Genomic DNA, 15,568 nt, shown 5'->3' with positions numbered 1-15,568 from the left:
GCCGTTGCCAGGTGAGCAATAAGGGCTTATCTTCAGTTCCACGGCCACCTTTGCTGCTGGACAAAGCTTTAGATCCGTGCAAAGCAGAATTAAGCCCGGATCCGATAAACACATCTTCATGCTGAAGCTAAGGCCGATTTTGCTTTAAGACTGTGTATGTGGCTTCTATTAAGAGGTGACAGCTGACTTTTCTTTCTTCATCTGTGAACACATATGTATTGGTGCAAAAACAGTTTGCTTCTTTACTGAGCCCGGTCTAATTTGACTTCTGCTAAAGGAGCATCTGGAATCTTGGCTTTAACTTTTGCCAAATCATGAACAAAGTCATCATAACTTTGTTGCTGAATCTGTCGAGTAAGCTTATGATGCCGTGGTGTCAACAGCTCAGAGCTATGTTAGGGAAATGCAGGAAGTAGCAGGGCGTATTCGAGGTGCACTTGGCTTTCAGAGAGCCTGGTATTTGAAAATCAGCGTTTTCACTGAAGGTCTATCAGTGAAAGCGTAATTCTTGGATATACGGAGGTTCTTCTCTTTAGGTTCCTTTGTGTACTGGGCTCCCGCAGTAAACACGTTTACCAGTTACAGACTTCAGCTCTGCTTTCTAGGAACGGCTCTTGTGCATGAGCTGAACACTATTTTTAGAACAAAAGACTAGGTCTGTGATGTGGAGATACAAGAGACGGGGGTAGGATCTCAGGACGTTTTACGGAGAGATTTTCTATCTGCTAAAGAGGCCTGCCCTGCTAGTTTCCAGGCTAGTGGCCTCCCTGTGTTTTCTTGCTGGGTCCTGTTTGGGCCCCTGGGAAGCTTTGAACTCTAAGTCAGAAAAGGAGACTTAAGAGATGAAGCTCCCTTAGTCTCCTGGTTGAGGTGGGACTTCTTCGTGTCCAGGCCTGACTCCTTACCCGCAGCTCTGTAACACCAGCTTTACCTGGGGAAGGGGGCCTGCACCCTGATAGACCTGAGTTCTCTGAGACCCCAGAAAGGTCTTGGACCACTCTCCCACACCTGCAGGTTGATGTTATGAAGCTGCAGTATGGGGACCAGGCCTCGAGGCGAGGTTGGAGCCCCTACTCTTGGTGGTCCTTGATCCCCCTCCTCCCACCTCTGCTGACCTCCTTCCTCACTTGCTGGCCCATAGCCAGAGAACAAGGTACTCTAGGAGAGAACCCTGGATTCTCTGTTGGCTCCCATTCTTCATCTCCTGCTCAGGCAGGGCAAGTGTCTCCAATGGTGGAGACAGATTGCAGCTTTGTCCCAAGGCAGGGTGCTGTCCCCACTGCCCCTTGCTTTTACAAAGTCAATCCTTTTTTCTTTTCACAGTTTCAATCACAGACAAGTATATATATTTACGTTATAGGTAGATGTGGAACTAGGAAAGGGTCTGAGAGGACATACACCAAACTCTTCTGGAGTGCCCTGGCCACGGGGTTTGCAAGTCACTTCTGTTTCTACCTCATAGGTTTCCTGATCTGAATTTTTTTATGGTGAGGTGTATTACTTTTATAGTCACACAAAAGCAGTTCAAATTCCACTTGGAAAAACGAATGTGTAATAAACTCAAACAGAAGAAACCCATTTTTTTAAAAAGATTTTATTTATTTGAGAGAGAACGAGAGCATGAACACAAGTCTGGAGGAAGGACAGAGAGAGAGGGAGAAGCAGACTCCCCGCTGAGCAGAGAGCCCAATGCGGGGCTCCATCCCAGGACCCTGAGATCATGACCTGAGCCAAAGGTAGGTGCTTAAGCAGGTGCCCCCTTAGAAGAAACCCGTTTTAAACATCATGTCTCATACCTGTGACTACTCAGCTGTCCCTTCCTTCCCGCCCTCCCGCTGGATGAGGGTCTCCTGCCTCCCCCCACTTCCTGTTGCAGTGCGGCATTGGGAAGCTTTCTGAGGATGATGGTGGGGCTTCTGTTGACCAGACTGGGAACTCATGTACTGAGTAGAGAGAGCCCACTGATAATTGGGTATAGAGAAACATTGAGTGATGGGGCGCCTGGGTGGGTCGTTATGCGTCTGCCTTCAGCTCAGGGCATGATCCCAGCATTCTGGGATCGAGCCCCGCATCGGGCTCCCTGCCCAGCAGGAAGCCTGCTTCTCCTTCTCCCACTCCCCCTGCTTATGTTCCCTCTCTCGCTGCCTCTCTCTCTGTCAAATAAATAAATAAAATCTTTAAAAAAAAGAAAAGCATTGAGTGAAAGGTCAGGTGCTTTCTGGGAAAAGTCCAGGAGAACCCACCTGCCTGATGGTGGAGTTCATCATTTTATTCAGCCGGCCTTAAGTGAGTACCTACTGTTTGCTAAAACACACTCTATCCCTAGGCCACACAAGCGAGGAAAGTGAGCCAGCCCACTGTCTAGCGTGGTTCGGTTTTGTCTGGGGGAGAGAGGTGGTCAGTGGGTGAAAGACACAGGTAAAAAAGCAAATAAATTACAAGCGTGTGCATGTCTTCTGACTATATTAGTTATAGGTTATTTTTGTGGTGGTTGTGTTTTTCTTTTTTTGTGTTGTAGTAACTGAGCAGATTTAAGCCATGACCTCAGCTCGCCCCTCAGCTGTGTAACTGAGGTACCCGTGATGCCCTCACTTCCTTCACACCTGTGAAGATATAACCGTGCCCTCCAGTGATCCGCCTTAGAGCCAGGAAGGGGGCTCCTCACATGGGGAGAGCGGAGCCACGGAGGAAATTGCCTTTTTGTGAGGATAGTGTTGGTTGGCCCAGGTAACCCAGGTTCCTTCTCGCTCTCAAAGCTTGTATTTTGCTCCCAGAGGTTTTTAACGGGCCCCAGGGGTTCCAATGGGCAGCCAAGGGAGAGAGCATCGATCCAACCTTACTTCCTTGTTTGACATTGAGACTAAGGCCAAGGGCCACCTTCCTTATCACTTGCTGGTCCTGTCAGAGTCACATGCTGTCCCCTGCGGTGCCCACTGCCTGACATTGGCTTTTGAGGCAAGCCGCTGCTTCAGGTCACCCCTTAAGGGGATTGGCCTTGACCAGCTGGCCCCACTGGACCCCAGGATGGCCCTGCCTGGCCTCCCTGATCACCAGGGACAGCAGCGAGCTCAGAGTCCAGCTCTGGTGAGGTTCTTCTGGCAGTTACCCCCTGCCCACATCAGCTCTCTCTCTGAGGCACTCTGCTTACTGTGCTAAGAAGAGACAGCCCCTTTCTAGAAGCTCTGATGAAGATGCCCTGCGCAGCTCCCACCTTGCCCCTCACTCTCCTCGGGTCCCTAGAATCGCTGCCGACTGGGCTGATGACAGGTATGGCCAGGAGGCCTCTCGGGATGGCCGAGCAGCTTCTTCTGTCCTGTCGGTTTGTGTGGATAGTTACTGGTTGTTCCTGCCCTGAAAATGGAGCTAGTGGCGCTTTTGTGGCTAAAAGACACTTGGCAAATACTGGCCCTGGGTCTTGCCTCGTCCAGGCCCATTACCCAGTCACATGTTTTTCCATGTGATTTTTCCCTCTCTTCTCCCAGTGACCTTTCCTTAAGTTTTCAGCGTATGTGGATTCGTTATAACCAGCCCTGAGTCTCAGGAGCACACAGGGACTTGCTGTGCAATGAACCATCAGCCCTGATGGTAAGTGGATTAACTCGGTCCAGGTAGGTCTATGCAGATAAGCAGTCTCGTCACGGATAGACAGAGTCCAGCATTCAAAGGATAGTGTTCTCAAATGAGTCTGGGGGCTTTAGGGAACCTGGTGTGTACAGTTGTTGAATATGAGCTACGCTGGCCTCAAAAGTATTAAGGGACAGGGTGGAAGGGCCCAAATGGTAACCGTCAGACAAGGCAGGGAAGTCTGACGGCTCAGTCGGAGGACCAGTCACGGCCTCTTCCCATTTGATGATGGGCTCTTACTTCATGTCTGCTTGCTTAGGAAGAAGGCTATGTATTGGCAGTCATTAAAACATGCAAAGGCCTCTGCTTGTTAGCTGTGCCCAATGATGAGGACTTTGCATAGTAATGGACTTAGTTTAGGAGGCAGATTGCAGGGTAGGGCGCCTGGTGAGGTTTGGCCCCCTGCCCTGAGCCTTCTCTTGCATTTCAGGCTTTCTGAGGTTAGAAAGCAAAGGGAGAGGTTATTACATACCTTGGAGGGATCTAGCAAGTGGCAGGAGGCAGAGATGAGCACCCCTGGGTTAACAACACCACAGGGCACACCCTTGCGGCAGTGACCGAAGGCTTATTTTATGTGGGAAGGGCAGGCATCAAATCTTTGTTTTCATGGTGCCTTTTGACTATAATGTTGTTTGCAAGCTCCGTATGTCTATCTCAAAGAATACGTACTGTTGGCCCTTAACGACGTGGGGGTTAGGAACACTGCCCCCCTCCCCCACGTTCAGTGGAAAATCTGCGTGTAATTTTTCATTCCCCCACAACTATTAGTAGCCTACTATTGACCAGAAGGAAGCCTTACCAATAACAAATAGTTGATGAACACAGATTTTGTACATTATAGGTATTATGTACTGTATTCTTACAATAAAGGAAGTTGGAGAAAAGGAAATGTAAAACCGTAAGGAGGAGAAAATACACTTGTAGTACTGTTCTGTATCAAAAAAAGTTCACGTATAAGTGGACCTGTGCAGTCAGTCTCATGCTGTTCAAGGGTCAAATGGGTGTTGCTTGGTTCCATTCGTGAAGAAGGGAAGCACATCCACTGAATTTATTTATTTTTAAAGATTTTATTTATTTATTCGACAGAGATAGAGACAGCCAGCGAGAGAGGGAACACAAGCAGGGGGAGTGGGAGAGGAAGAAGCAGGCTCATAGCAGAGGAGCCTGATGTGGGGCTCGATCCCATAATGCCGGCATCACGCCCTGAGCCGAAGGCAGACGCTTAACTGCTGTGCCACCCAGACGCCCCACATCCACTGAATTTAAAGGAACAAGTGGGTATTTGGGGTTTGGGCTTTCTTCCCTTTAAGGATACCAGACCTTAAATTCTCGTGTGTGTGTGTGTGTGTGTGTGTGTGTGTGTGTGTGTGTGTGTGAGAGAGAGAGAGAGAGAATCTATACCTGTTTAGATCATGAAGAGAATATCAGATGTACTGGCTTTTAGAAAACAAATCCTGGGCACTGGGTTGGCTCAGTCAGTAGAGCATGTGACTCTTGATCTGAGGGTTGTGAGTTCAAGTCCCACCTTGGGCATACAGATTACTTTTTTTTTTTTTTAAAGAATTTATTTATTTATTTGAGAGAGTGTGTGCATGCAAGCGAGGGGAGGAGTAGAGGGAGAGGGACAAAGCAGACTCAGTGCTGAGTGCTGAGCAAGACATGGGGCTTGATCCCACGACCCCTAGATCACGACCTGAGCCAAAATCAAGAGTTGGACACCTAACCAACCAGGCGCCCCATAAGATTTTATTTTTAAGTAATCTCTATTCCCAGCGCGGGGCTTGAACTCACAGCCCCAAGATCAAGAGTTGCATGCTGTACTGACTGAGCCAGCCAGGTGCCCAGGATTTGTTTTCTAAAAGGTTATTTGGAAAATAACTACCTTTCTCTTCTGGTGTAGGAAAAGCTGGATACAGCTTTTTGATAGGGAAATTGTCAGATTATTTGCTTTTGTGAATGGACCTATTTTTCCAGGGTGAACACCCTGGTCTGAATGTTGGGCAAGAGCCTGTGGGGTCCCAGGCTACGTGCCAGGGCCTTGTTATGTTCACCATAGGATTCACTTGGCATTTGCAGCTGGAGTGCCAGCCACGCTGTTCTTGGAGGGAATGGGAGGCAGCTCCAAATGCTGGAGGAGGCCTGGGGGACTAATTTTATAGGTGGCCAGTGCGTCACCAAAGGCGGCACGCAGTTCTTAGAGGGCATAGGTGTCAGAGGAGCATGTGCCTTGGCTAAGCTCAGGCACAAGGCATTTTGGGGTGACCTTGCTACTGGCTGGGGTTGGAGGAGGGACCAGAGCTAGGGTAGCCAGGCTGATCCAGTCTGTTGAGTCAGGATGAGGTGGTGGGGGAGGTGTCAGGTCAGGGTGCAGCCTCAGTGGGGAGAACTGGAGTGTTGTCAAAAACCCAGTAGCTACCAATCATTTTTTGCCCTGTGCTGGGGAATCTGTCTCTCTGTTTCTTCGTTATTCTCCTTCTCCTATTTCATAGATGAGGAATTCGAGTCTCAAAGATTAAGGAGTTTTCTAAGACTCCAAAGCCTCTGAACCCCAGGACTGAAATCTGAGTTTGTTTGACTCGGCATGCACGGCGCTTGTGGAATTGCACCTGCCTCTGAATGGGGGCCGTGGGGCCCCCGATCCCTGGTAGCTGTGATGGGTGGGAGTGTAACTGACTGGGCGTTTGCCCTGTCCCAGCCTGGGACTCTGTACATGGAAGGGTTGTACTTCAACTGATGGCCTGATCACTTCAAAGCCACAGCTGCAAGGGGCTGTCACAGGGGTCCTGGCGTACCCGAGTCCTTGGAGTTACAGGGCCATGTAGGACAGTCCTACTTACTAATGAATTATCCACCTATAAAATCACCACCTATAAAATCACTTCCCACCCTCTTGGGTCCCCATGCACCCCTCTCAGGTAAGACCGGTGTCTCCCCACAGCCATTGCCTCAGATCTGGCTATTAGAAATCTGGGAATATTATGGAAATGGAAATTCAATGTAAATTAAGTACAAAGTGGTACTGCAGATCTTGAAAAAGGTCCAGTGTGTCATGAAGATGCTAAAGGTAATGATATACAATTCTTGGTACTCCTACATTGACAAATGAAGGTCTGAGAGAATACAAGTTTACCATTGAAGAAGAAGAAGGGGTGCAATGACTCTTTTGGAAAGGAATTGATATCAGACGACTAAGAAAGGCACCTAGAAAACTGATGAGCCCTTGAATCATTTGCAAAAATGACCTTTTTGATGATCTTATTACAAGCAAGCCATAAAGCAAAAGGTTCAGGGTAGCTGGTCAGAAAAAGTACACACGAAACAAAAGAAAGAACACACTCCATTTTGTTGTTGTTCTTTAGGACAAATTAGAACATGGTTATAATTGCATGTTTTTAACTTAATTTTATCAATGTAATATAAAATAGGCTTATCCTTCTCATTATAGTCCCCTTTTTTCAAGATAAAAACCCAATTAGATTTTTTTTCTATCTACATCCTCAGCCAAACCATTTACTATGAAATGATGGTCTTTGTTCAAATGGATTGATGGTAAAGTTACCAGCCTCTGCACACCACCCTGGTCTCTATAACAATATTCTCAGTTAACTAGGACCTCTTCTTATTTTAATCTGGCAAAAGAAACTAGATTAAGGAGGTTTTAGCTGGTGGTTTGCAATTCTTTAGCAGCCCAAAAGAGTCCATGTTTTGCCTAATCATGTCTATTCTTACTGGTCTCTGAGAAACTTTCCCAAAGGGGTAATGTCTTCCTCGTTTCTAGTTGCTTTTGAAATCATGGCCATCTAGAGACCATACTTTTCTATTGCATCCTAATGATTTTGAGATTTTATTTAATACAATTTTAAAATTTAATATTTATCAGTTAACCTGGTTCAGGCCATTGGGTATTTGAATACTTAACAGTACTATTTAATGCTTTAGAAAAACTGCACAGTTTCCAAGTTTATATTATAAGAGGCACCTTGTCTTTTTTGAGAAAATTGCAGCATGAAAGGATCAGTCACTTCCCTGGTCAACATAAAGCAGCCCTGTTAACCAAGGACGAATGCTCAGGGTTCAGCAAGGCAAGATGGGCCTCGCATTCAGGGTGAAGGCTGGGAACATTTCAGCCTCTTAAAGATAGCTTTTGTCCAGTCTTTTTTTGTTTTTGTTTTTTTAATAGACTTTATTTTTTAAAACAGTTTCAGATTTACAGAAATGCCTGATCCATTTTACAACGCAGTTTTAACGCCTAGATTTTTTTTTTCCCTCTTTCTGCAGACGTCGCCTCATCTCCCAGAGATCATCCTTGGAGACCCTGGAAGATATTGAGGAGAATGCCCCTCTACGGAGGTAAGTTTTTACTGTTGCTTTGGGTGTATGTAAATGGCCTACAGTACAATATGACAGCCAAAGTTTGATTTTTTTTTAAGTCCTTGATCTGCAGAATTAAATTTTTTCAATGATGGACTGACCCCCAGACTTATACAGTTTGGAAACCCCAAGCCTGAGGACCACTAGAGCAGTATTAAATCTCAGTTATGTATTGGGAAAGGCCAGTTTGCATGGTGGATTTGGGTGCTGTTTCCTTTTCAATGTGAAAGCTGCTGCTTGATGAAGACGAGCCCGTCATTGTCCCAACTTTCTTAGGTGCAGTGACACAGTGATCACAATCCTGGATTTCATTAGCAGGTGCCCACCACATGACCCCATCACCAGTTGCTGGGGAAACTCAGATTAGGATAGCTGTGAGGGCTTCCTTGGGGCCGAAAGTGATTTCTCCATTGGATTAGAAAGGTAGCCCAAGGTGTTTGGGTGGCCGCAGTTGCTGAGCTGTGCCGTGCCTCTGGCAGCTTTCCTTGCTCTCATCCTGCATGTCACCGTCGACCCCCATCTGTGCCTTACTTCCCCCTGGCCCTCCTTGAGTGGAGGAGATCATATTCACACAGCACATCTCCTTTAGTCCTCAGAGCGGCTCAGCTGGGCTGGTTATGGGGTGCTTCTCCTGCAAAAGGAACCGAGCCAGGATGGGCCACGGACGCTTCACAGGGCATGCGCCGAGGCTTCACAGGGCATGCGCCGAGGCTTCACAGGGCGTGCGCACGGGTTGCGCCGGGGGAGGCGTGCGGGAGAACGTACTCTCCCATTGGCTCGCAACTGCTTCCGGTATCCACATCTGCATGCCTCGTGCTTTGGCCCCTGACTAGAACTCAGGAGTGCGGACTCGTCTTTTGAGCCTGACAGAGTGCTGCTGTGGACCGGGGTTTCTCACCCTTGAGCCTGCCCCTTCCCCGCCTGGGGCTTTACTCCCAGGTTAGTCCTGTCCACAGACCACCTGGATGGAAGGTGAAGCATAGACAGGCTGCGGATCTGATCGAAAGTGTTGGGTGACTGAGTCTTGCTGCTGATGTCATTCCAAAGACAAAGTCAGGGCCCTCCAGTCCGATTTCCACTTTTGAAGTCCTTTTGAAGACGTACGTAATCTCTGGGACCATCTTAGGGTGAATGGCGTGTGGCAGTTTGATTAAAGTTGCTTGGGTGCGAGTGTTCTTCTGTCCCTTACTATTAAATATTGGGAGAAGGCTATTTCATTGGGTAGTCCTACCAAAAGCTGCAGAAAAAGTCCACCTAGGAATCTGGCTCTGGTCCAGAGTAATCCTCGAAAAGGGAGGGAAAATGTTCTCAGGTGGCTCGGAGCGGCTTTAGCATCGGAGCTGGTAAGGTCACTCTTGCCACAAATGGGGGAATCAGTGAATAGAACTAAAAAGCTCCTGGTGTTTCGAGAGGCTGCGAGAAGCCTCAGTTTTAAAGCACTGTGGTAGCTGTGAGTCAAGGAAAAGCAGGTAAAAATATGTTATTCTGTCTTCAGGGATTCAGGTGGTTAAAGGCGGGGTGGGGGGGCAGGGGGGAGGAGAAGGGCGAGGAGGAGCTACGTGCTGTGTGTCTGGTCACGTGCCGCATGGTCACCTCTGTACCTTCCTCCCAGAATCCAAACAGGCTGATCCTCTACCTTTCAGTCGTCTGATACTACAAAGGAGCACAGTAAAAAGGGCTTATCTGCCTTAGCTATAATTTATCCAACTCTTACTTACGGAATACTATACTTAGTTTCCAGCAAATCTTGTGTAAATATAAAATTTAAAAAGTTTGAAACCAAGGGAATCTGGGCAATTTGGGAAGGCTTTTTTTTCCCTAATAGATTTTTTTTTAATTTAAAAAAAGTTCTAATATTTATTTAGAAAGGATGAGCACTAGATGACGTACAGAATTGTTGAATGACTATATCGTACCCCTGAAACTAAGGTAATTCTGTATGGAACTATTCTAGAATTAAATATAACAACTAACTAACTTAGAAATGTACTTATTCCTAGGAAATAAGGTTAGCATGGCATAACAGAAGGGATGTTCATTTGGGAGTCTGAGGGCCTGAATTCTTGGTTTGATTCTTCTACTAACTGGTTACCTGGACTTGGACATTTTATTTAGCTTCTCTGGGGCCTCGGTTTTCCCATCTGTAAAATGGGAGGGCAAACTGAGTGCTCTCTGAGGTCCTTTCCAGCTCCCAATTTTGTGAAATGAATGTACCAGTAATGATACTGAAGTGTTTTGGGAACTGTGGGGGCGGAAGGCTATTAGCCCAACTTGCTTTTAAACTCAGCACATTGAACAAATGGCTGCAAGGCATCTATTAAAAACCTTTTGCATAATTGTGTGCTGTAATCAGTGCTAACAAGAAAGAGCTAATCTTTCATTAAATTAGTTTTTAATTTAATTCTATCCTAATTTAATTTTGCATCACTTGAGATGTATGTTTTAAAATGGATACTGAAATTAATTCGTTCTTTGCTTAACCTGCCACAAGCTGAGTGCTCAGTCTTCCAGTTTCCTTGGCAATTGTTGCTAATGCCACAGTTCTCTTTTAAAACATTTCTTAGATTCCCTGGTGGTTTAGTTGAATGCTTTAAAAAATGCAAGACAACAAACAACTTGCTGAAGGAGGAGCTAATTAGTAGCATATGTGCTTATAATTGGGTGCTGATAAGTTGTTTTTTTCAAGTCTCGCTTTTCTCTTGCACATCACAGTTTGCTAATAAGTTAGCGTCCTGTACACCTGCCTAGAACGCCAAGAGTTAAGCGTTCATAATGAGAGCCTTTAGACTAAGGAGTTTTCCACCTGCCTGGTGGTGACCTGGTATCCTAGTATTAAGGACCCGGGATGTTGCTACGAGGTGTCCAGAAAAACCTCAATTTGGTGGTGGCAAATGTGCCAGCCATCTCCACCTGCCTGTTTTCCAGCCTGTCTGGGTTGATGGGTGCTGGCTGCTGCACCATTTAGTGATTACTGGCACCTCCTCCTTCCCAGTGAGTGCCAGCAAGCACCTGTAGCCCTTTTGTCGACTTCCAGTTCTAGCAGAAGGCTGGGGAATTTTGTGCTGAAACCTGAAGGGTAGTAATAGCTCTTCTTGCCAGCATGGGAGGCAGAGAGAAGCTCAGGTCTTCCCTCCTCTGGACTGGGATCTGTACCAGCTTCTGGCTGCTGGGGGCAGGAGTACCTACCCTCTACTCTCACAGTCCAGCTCTTGGCCTGCTGCCCTCAGTCTGGCTACCTCAGGAAGCTCTGCTGTTTGGGGGGAAGCAGGGTAAGAGTATGAGGACACTTCTGGACACTTGGCCTTATCCAGAAACCAATGGAAGCAAAGCTTTATTAAAGCTTTCAGAGATTCTCTTCTCGCCAGTGCTTCTGCAGTGTGTGTGAGAGACATTCAGGGACCTTGGGTGGCCTGTAGACTCAAGCAGTCATTTTAGTGGTAGAACTGAGGCAGTTTGGGGTCCTGGGTCTGCTTCCAGAGAGCTGCCCCAAGAAGGCAGAGTGAGGCTTCATGCCCTTGAACGTCAGTAAGACTAAATCTGAGTTTGGAAGCTTGGTGTGGGAAGGGGGATTGATGGGTGCTATCTGTTCAAAACCTGCCTGAAGGCCACAGGAAATATCTACTAAATACGGGTCTTTTTTAAAAGAGTCTAAAACCAAGAATTCAGGACCCTTAGTGACAGCTACAATTTTAAGAATCTAGGAAGCAAATGGTAACAAAACATCATGCTTTGTAGCTAATGGCCTCTTAACAGTCACAGCACTGAGATTTGTATACAAATATTTGCTTCTGTGTACACGTGTATGAATGTGAATGCTTATATTTGAATGTGTCATTTGATAGTTTATGAATCTCTTATATGTGTCATTACATCTAATCCTCACAACAAGGCCGGAAGGGGTCTGAAATATTACTAGTGATAGGTCAGGGTGTCAGAGTTAGTGAGTTTGGGGCTGGAGGCAGGGAGGACCGTGGTTGCTGCTGAAGTGTCCTACAGGGCCACATGGGCTCTGCGCATGGCCTGTGGACCCCACTCTGATGCGGTGGACATGACTTGAAGGGGGCTTTCTACCCTCTAGACCCAAGGACTGGGGAACCCCATTTTCCCAATGAAAGGGGCCGAATATCTGATACCATGTCTGCTTTAGTCTGCACTCGTTTACTGCAGTATGGGGTTTTCCCCAAGCTAAATAGGAAAAAAAAAAAAAAAATCATTCTCAGTACTTTCGGGGAATGGCTCCTAGGAAGACTGGGTCTTTACCAGAGGGTGGGTAAAGGGGCTTGGGGGGACATAGACCTGATGTCTGGGCAAGGGACATCACCCGGTTTCCCTTGAGCTGGGTCCTTGTAGTTGCTGTGCAGGTCTGTTCCCCAGTCCTGTGCCCCAGCATGCCCCCACAGCCCACCTGCCCTCAACTGTACCTCCTTGTTGGGTCATCTTGTTAGTCTTACCTGAAGCCTCAAAGTTCAGAACTGACTGAACTCAGGTGATAGCCCCACCCCTGAGCTCAGTGTGGCTTTGGGAAGCCAGGTACTGCTGCTCCAAAACTCACTCTTCGAAGCCCATGGTCCTAAGTACCCGCGCCCCATGGCAGGAGCCAGCCCTTGGGGCCAATGGTCAGAAAGGTTTAAGTAGACAAAAAAATTGGTAGCAAAAACCCAAATAGAGACGTCACAGCTCCCTTTCTCAAGACAAGACCAAACTTCAGACTCTTATTTGTTGATTTTTTTTTTCTTGCCCTTTTTCTTGTTGTTGCAGTTGTATAACTTTAGAATTTGCCAGGTAACTTGTAAAGAAATAGAGACAAACAAGATCTTTTTAGCCTGCGGTGTGTTCTGTTAGTCCTGTAGCGCAGGCAGTGTCATATATTCCAGGAAAAAAGGAATGTGAATCCAAGTCGTTCAACAAATATTCATTTAGAGTAAATGTATCTTGGGGAAAAAGAGAAAGAAAAGAGCCGCTCATTTGAAGTGGAGCCGTGACTTCCAGGCGTGCGTAGTCAGGTGAAGCATTGGAGCAGCTGTCCAGGTGGTGCAGGCCAGAACCCTGCTACGGAAGAAGAATGGTTTGGCGTTGCTTTTAAACTAAATTTTCCAGTGTTTTTCTTCCCCCTGTAAATTCTTTAAATTTACAGTTTTCTGTTCCCATTACCGATGTTGATACAGGATTCTTTTTAAGATGACAAGAAAGAATAATGTCTTTGGAATCCATGCCGGTTATGTTATTGTAACTGAGGACAATAGTTTTCATTAGCTGGCTTTCCAGAGACCCATATAAATGATTATCAGGATTATCAAGGAAGTTGTCTTTCGTTGGCCTTTTTTTTTTTTTTAAAAGCTTCCTTGCTTCCAGCCGTATTGTCCTCATTATTCCTGGGGTGATTCAAACCATTTGTCTGGTCTTCCTTCCTGTCTTTGTGCGGAGATGTCTCAGCTGTCCTGCGGGCAACTGACCGTGTTTTTGAAATGACTTTATTTTTCAGATGTCGAACTCTCTCAGGTTCGCCCAGACCAAAGAACTTTAAGAAGATTCATTTTATCAAGAACATGCGGCAGCACGATACCAGGAATGGCAGGTACCACACTAGCAAGAGCCGCCCCGCCAGCCTCCGTGCGGTAGGAGGGGGTGGTCCAGTAACGATGTGGGGAGGGGACTGTTGGCCTGGCCAGAGAAGCCCACGCTGTTCACATGAACGGGACCTCACAGAACCTTCCCAAACAGACTGTTTCCACCCCACTCCCACTAGAATCACCCAGAGAACTCTACAGAAAATAATGCTCCCTGATAGCAATCAAAGGGCTCGGTGAGATTTTCAGGCTAACTACAAATGGACTATTTAATAGCACTCAAATACATTTTTATAGAAAACCAAACAAAAAGTTGCATTTTTGGTTTTGTTTTCTTTTTCTGCTTTGTTGCATTTTGTTTCCTTTTTTTCACTAGGGCTCTATGCTCTGGTCAGTAAATATCCCACCAGGTCTGTGCCTGAACTTGGTTTTGGTGCCAGCTCTGATGACTCGTTAGGAGAGCAGAATGACAGCTTTGCTAGCAGGTTGTTTTGGGGCACCTATTCGGATTCCCAGGCCTGCTGACATCTGGAGCACGTGTTTCTGCAGCTCTTCCATTGCTCTTTTGGAAAGTGCTATTATATGAAAATGACCGTGATTGAAATTTGTATAACCCTGATATTAAAACTCCTGGCAACAAATAGATCAGATCCTTGTCACGGGCATGCTTCCGCCTGAAGGGCTAATAAGTCTATTCACGGCAGCCTCACAACAGCATGGAACAGAGCCCCAAGACCTCTCAGGGTCCCTGATGCTGTCTGTACCCTTTAAGGATGACCCCTCCCCACTGACCTGTGTCCTGTCGAGCAGCTTCCCCTGAATAGGAAAGTTAGAGACGCCACCCTAGAGCAGAGGCCCTGCCACAATGACCATTTTGTTTTAGTGCCTCTGGATTTACAGAAAACCATATAGGCTCCACTAATAATCTCTAATCCATATCAAATGAAAATTGCTAAAAAGTCTTGAATTAGACGCATGGACTGACTAAGGCCCAGTGTACCTGTCTGTAATTTGGTATAAAATACACTATACAACCCGAAAGGTAACACTAATGATTATGGTGTTTTAAAATCTTGTTTTCTTGAAGTTGATACCTGTTTTTTAAACTGACTGAAATAGGGAACATAATTTTATAGCTATTCAGTGGTTTTAGAATAGCAGAACCGAGCTCCCTCATCAACTAGGGTTTGTATAGTCGGTGTATATTCCTATTTTAAATACAGAGTTTTTAGTTAAAATGTACCCAGCTATCATCTGTTAAAGAGAATACTCTGAATTTCTCTCACTTAATCTCTCACAGTTATTGTATCTTATTCCCTGAACCATCCTGTTTTATTTTTCTTTTGAGGCTCTTACGGAACTGAAACCTCACTCATGCCATTTTTAGTATAATTGCTCATCATTTATTTACATTTGTGTTCTTGTCATAATCTCCTTAGCCATAGAGTAAACATAGGTAACCTTTAATTCTCAAATCAAATCAAGACAAAGCCAAAGGAGTGGGCCAGGTTATCGCCTTCCCCAGCTCTGGTGGTGCGGACGCTGAGGAGGGTAGAGAGGCAGCTAAGTGCCCAGCCTGGTGCGGTAGTGAGACCATACAGCTAATAAAACTCTGGGGCCGATGGGATTGCCGGCATACAGGACAGAACCGGCCTTCCCGGCACACCCTTGACCCAGGAATAGTATAAACAGTCCAGAAAGCATGCAGTTGCTAGCAGTTTTGCTGGGGGATTTTCAGAGGGAGCCAGGAAGGATTATTAGCTTATCTGAAGATCTGAGAACTGGAATTTAGGGCAGGAAAGCAAGCTAAGGGCTGTTGTGGGAACCACAAGCTATGGGCTGTGCCCCAGTCAGTTGTAACTGCCCAGGTGAGAGCTGCTTCTGCTTCTCCTGTGCCAGAAGAAGAGAAAAGGGCTGGAGGTGCTCTCCTTTCTTCCTCTGGGTTATTGGCAAGGCTGGACTGTCCTTAGATAGATGAAGGAAACAACTTGAGAGGACATCAGGAA

At 46.4% G+C, this 15,568-nt stretch overlaps 1 protein-coding gene across 3 annotated transcripts in view; it reads left to right on the top strand.

The window, feature by feature from the left end:
• CABLES1 (Cdk5 and Abl enzyme substrate 1) overlaps positions 1 to 15,568 on the top strand; it is a 121,802-nt gene that overhangs the window by 47,031 nt on the left and 59,203 nt on the right. For all 3 annotated transcript variants that reach the window (XM_045781956.2, XM_045781955.2, XM_087869920.1), the window contains exons 2-3: positions 7,903 to 7,974; positions 13,478 to 13,570. In XM_045781956.2, the coding sequence (XP_045637912.2) occupies positions 7,903 to 7,974; positions 13,478 to 13,570 (165 nt within the window). The remainder of the gene's footprint in view (positions 1 to 7,902; positions 7,975 to 13,477; positions 13,571 to 15,568) is intronic.

This window comes from Ursus americanus, chromosome 19 (assembly GCF_024610735.1).
Source record: "Ursus americanus isolate L20-20 chromosome 19, mUrsAme1.1.p, whole genome shotgun sequence".
NCBI classification, from domain to species: domain Eukaryota; kingdom Metazoa; phylum Chordata; class Mammalia; order Carnivora; family Ursidae; genus Ursus; species Ursus americanus.
The sequence above is the reverse complement of the archived record's forward strand: the minus strand, read 5'-3'. Positions and strand labels throughout refer to the sequence as shown.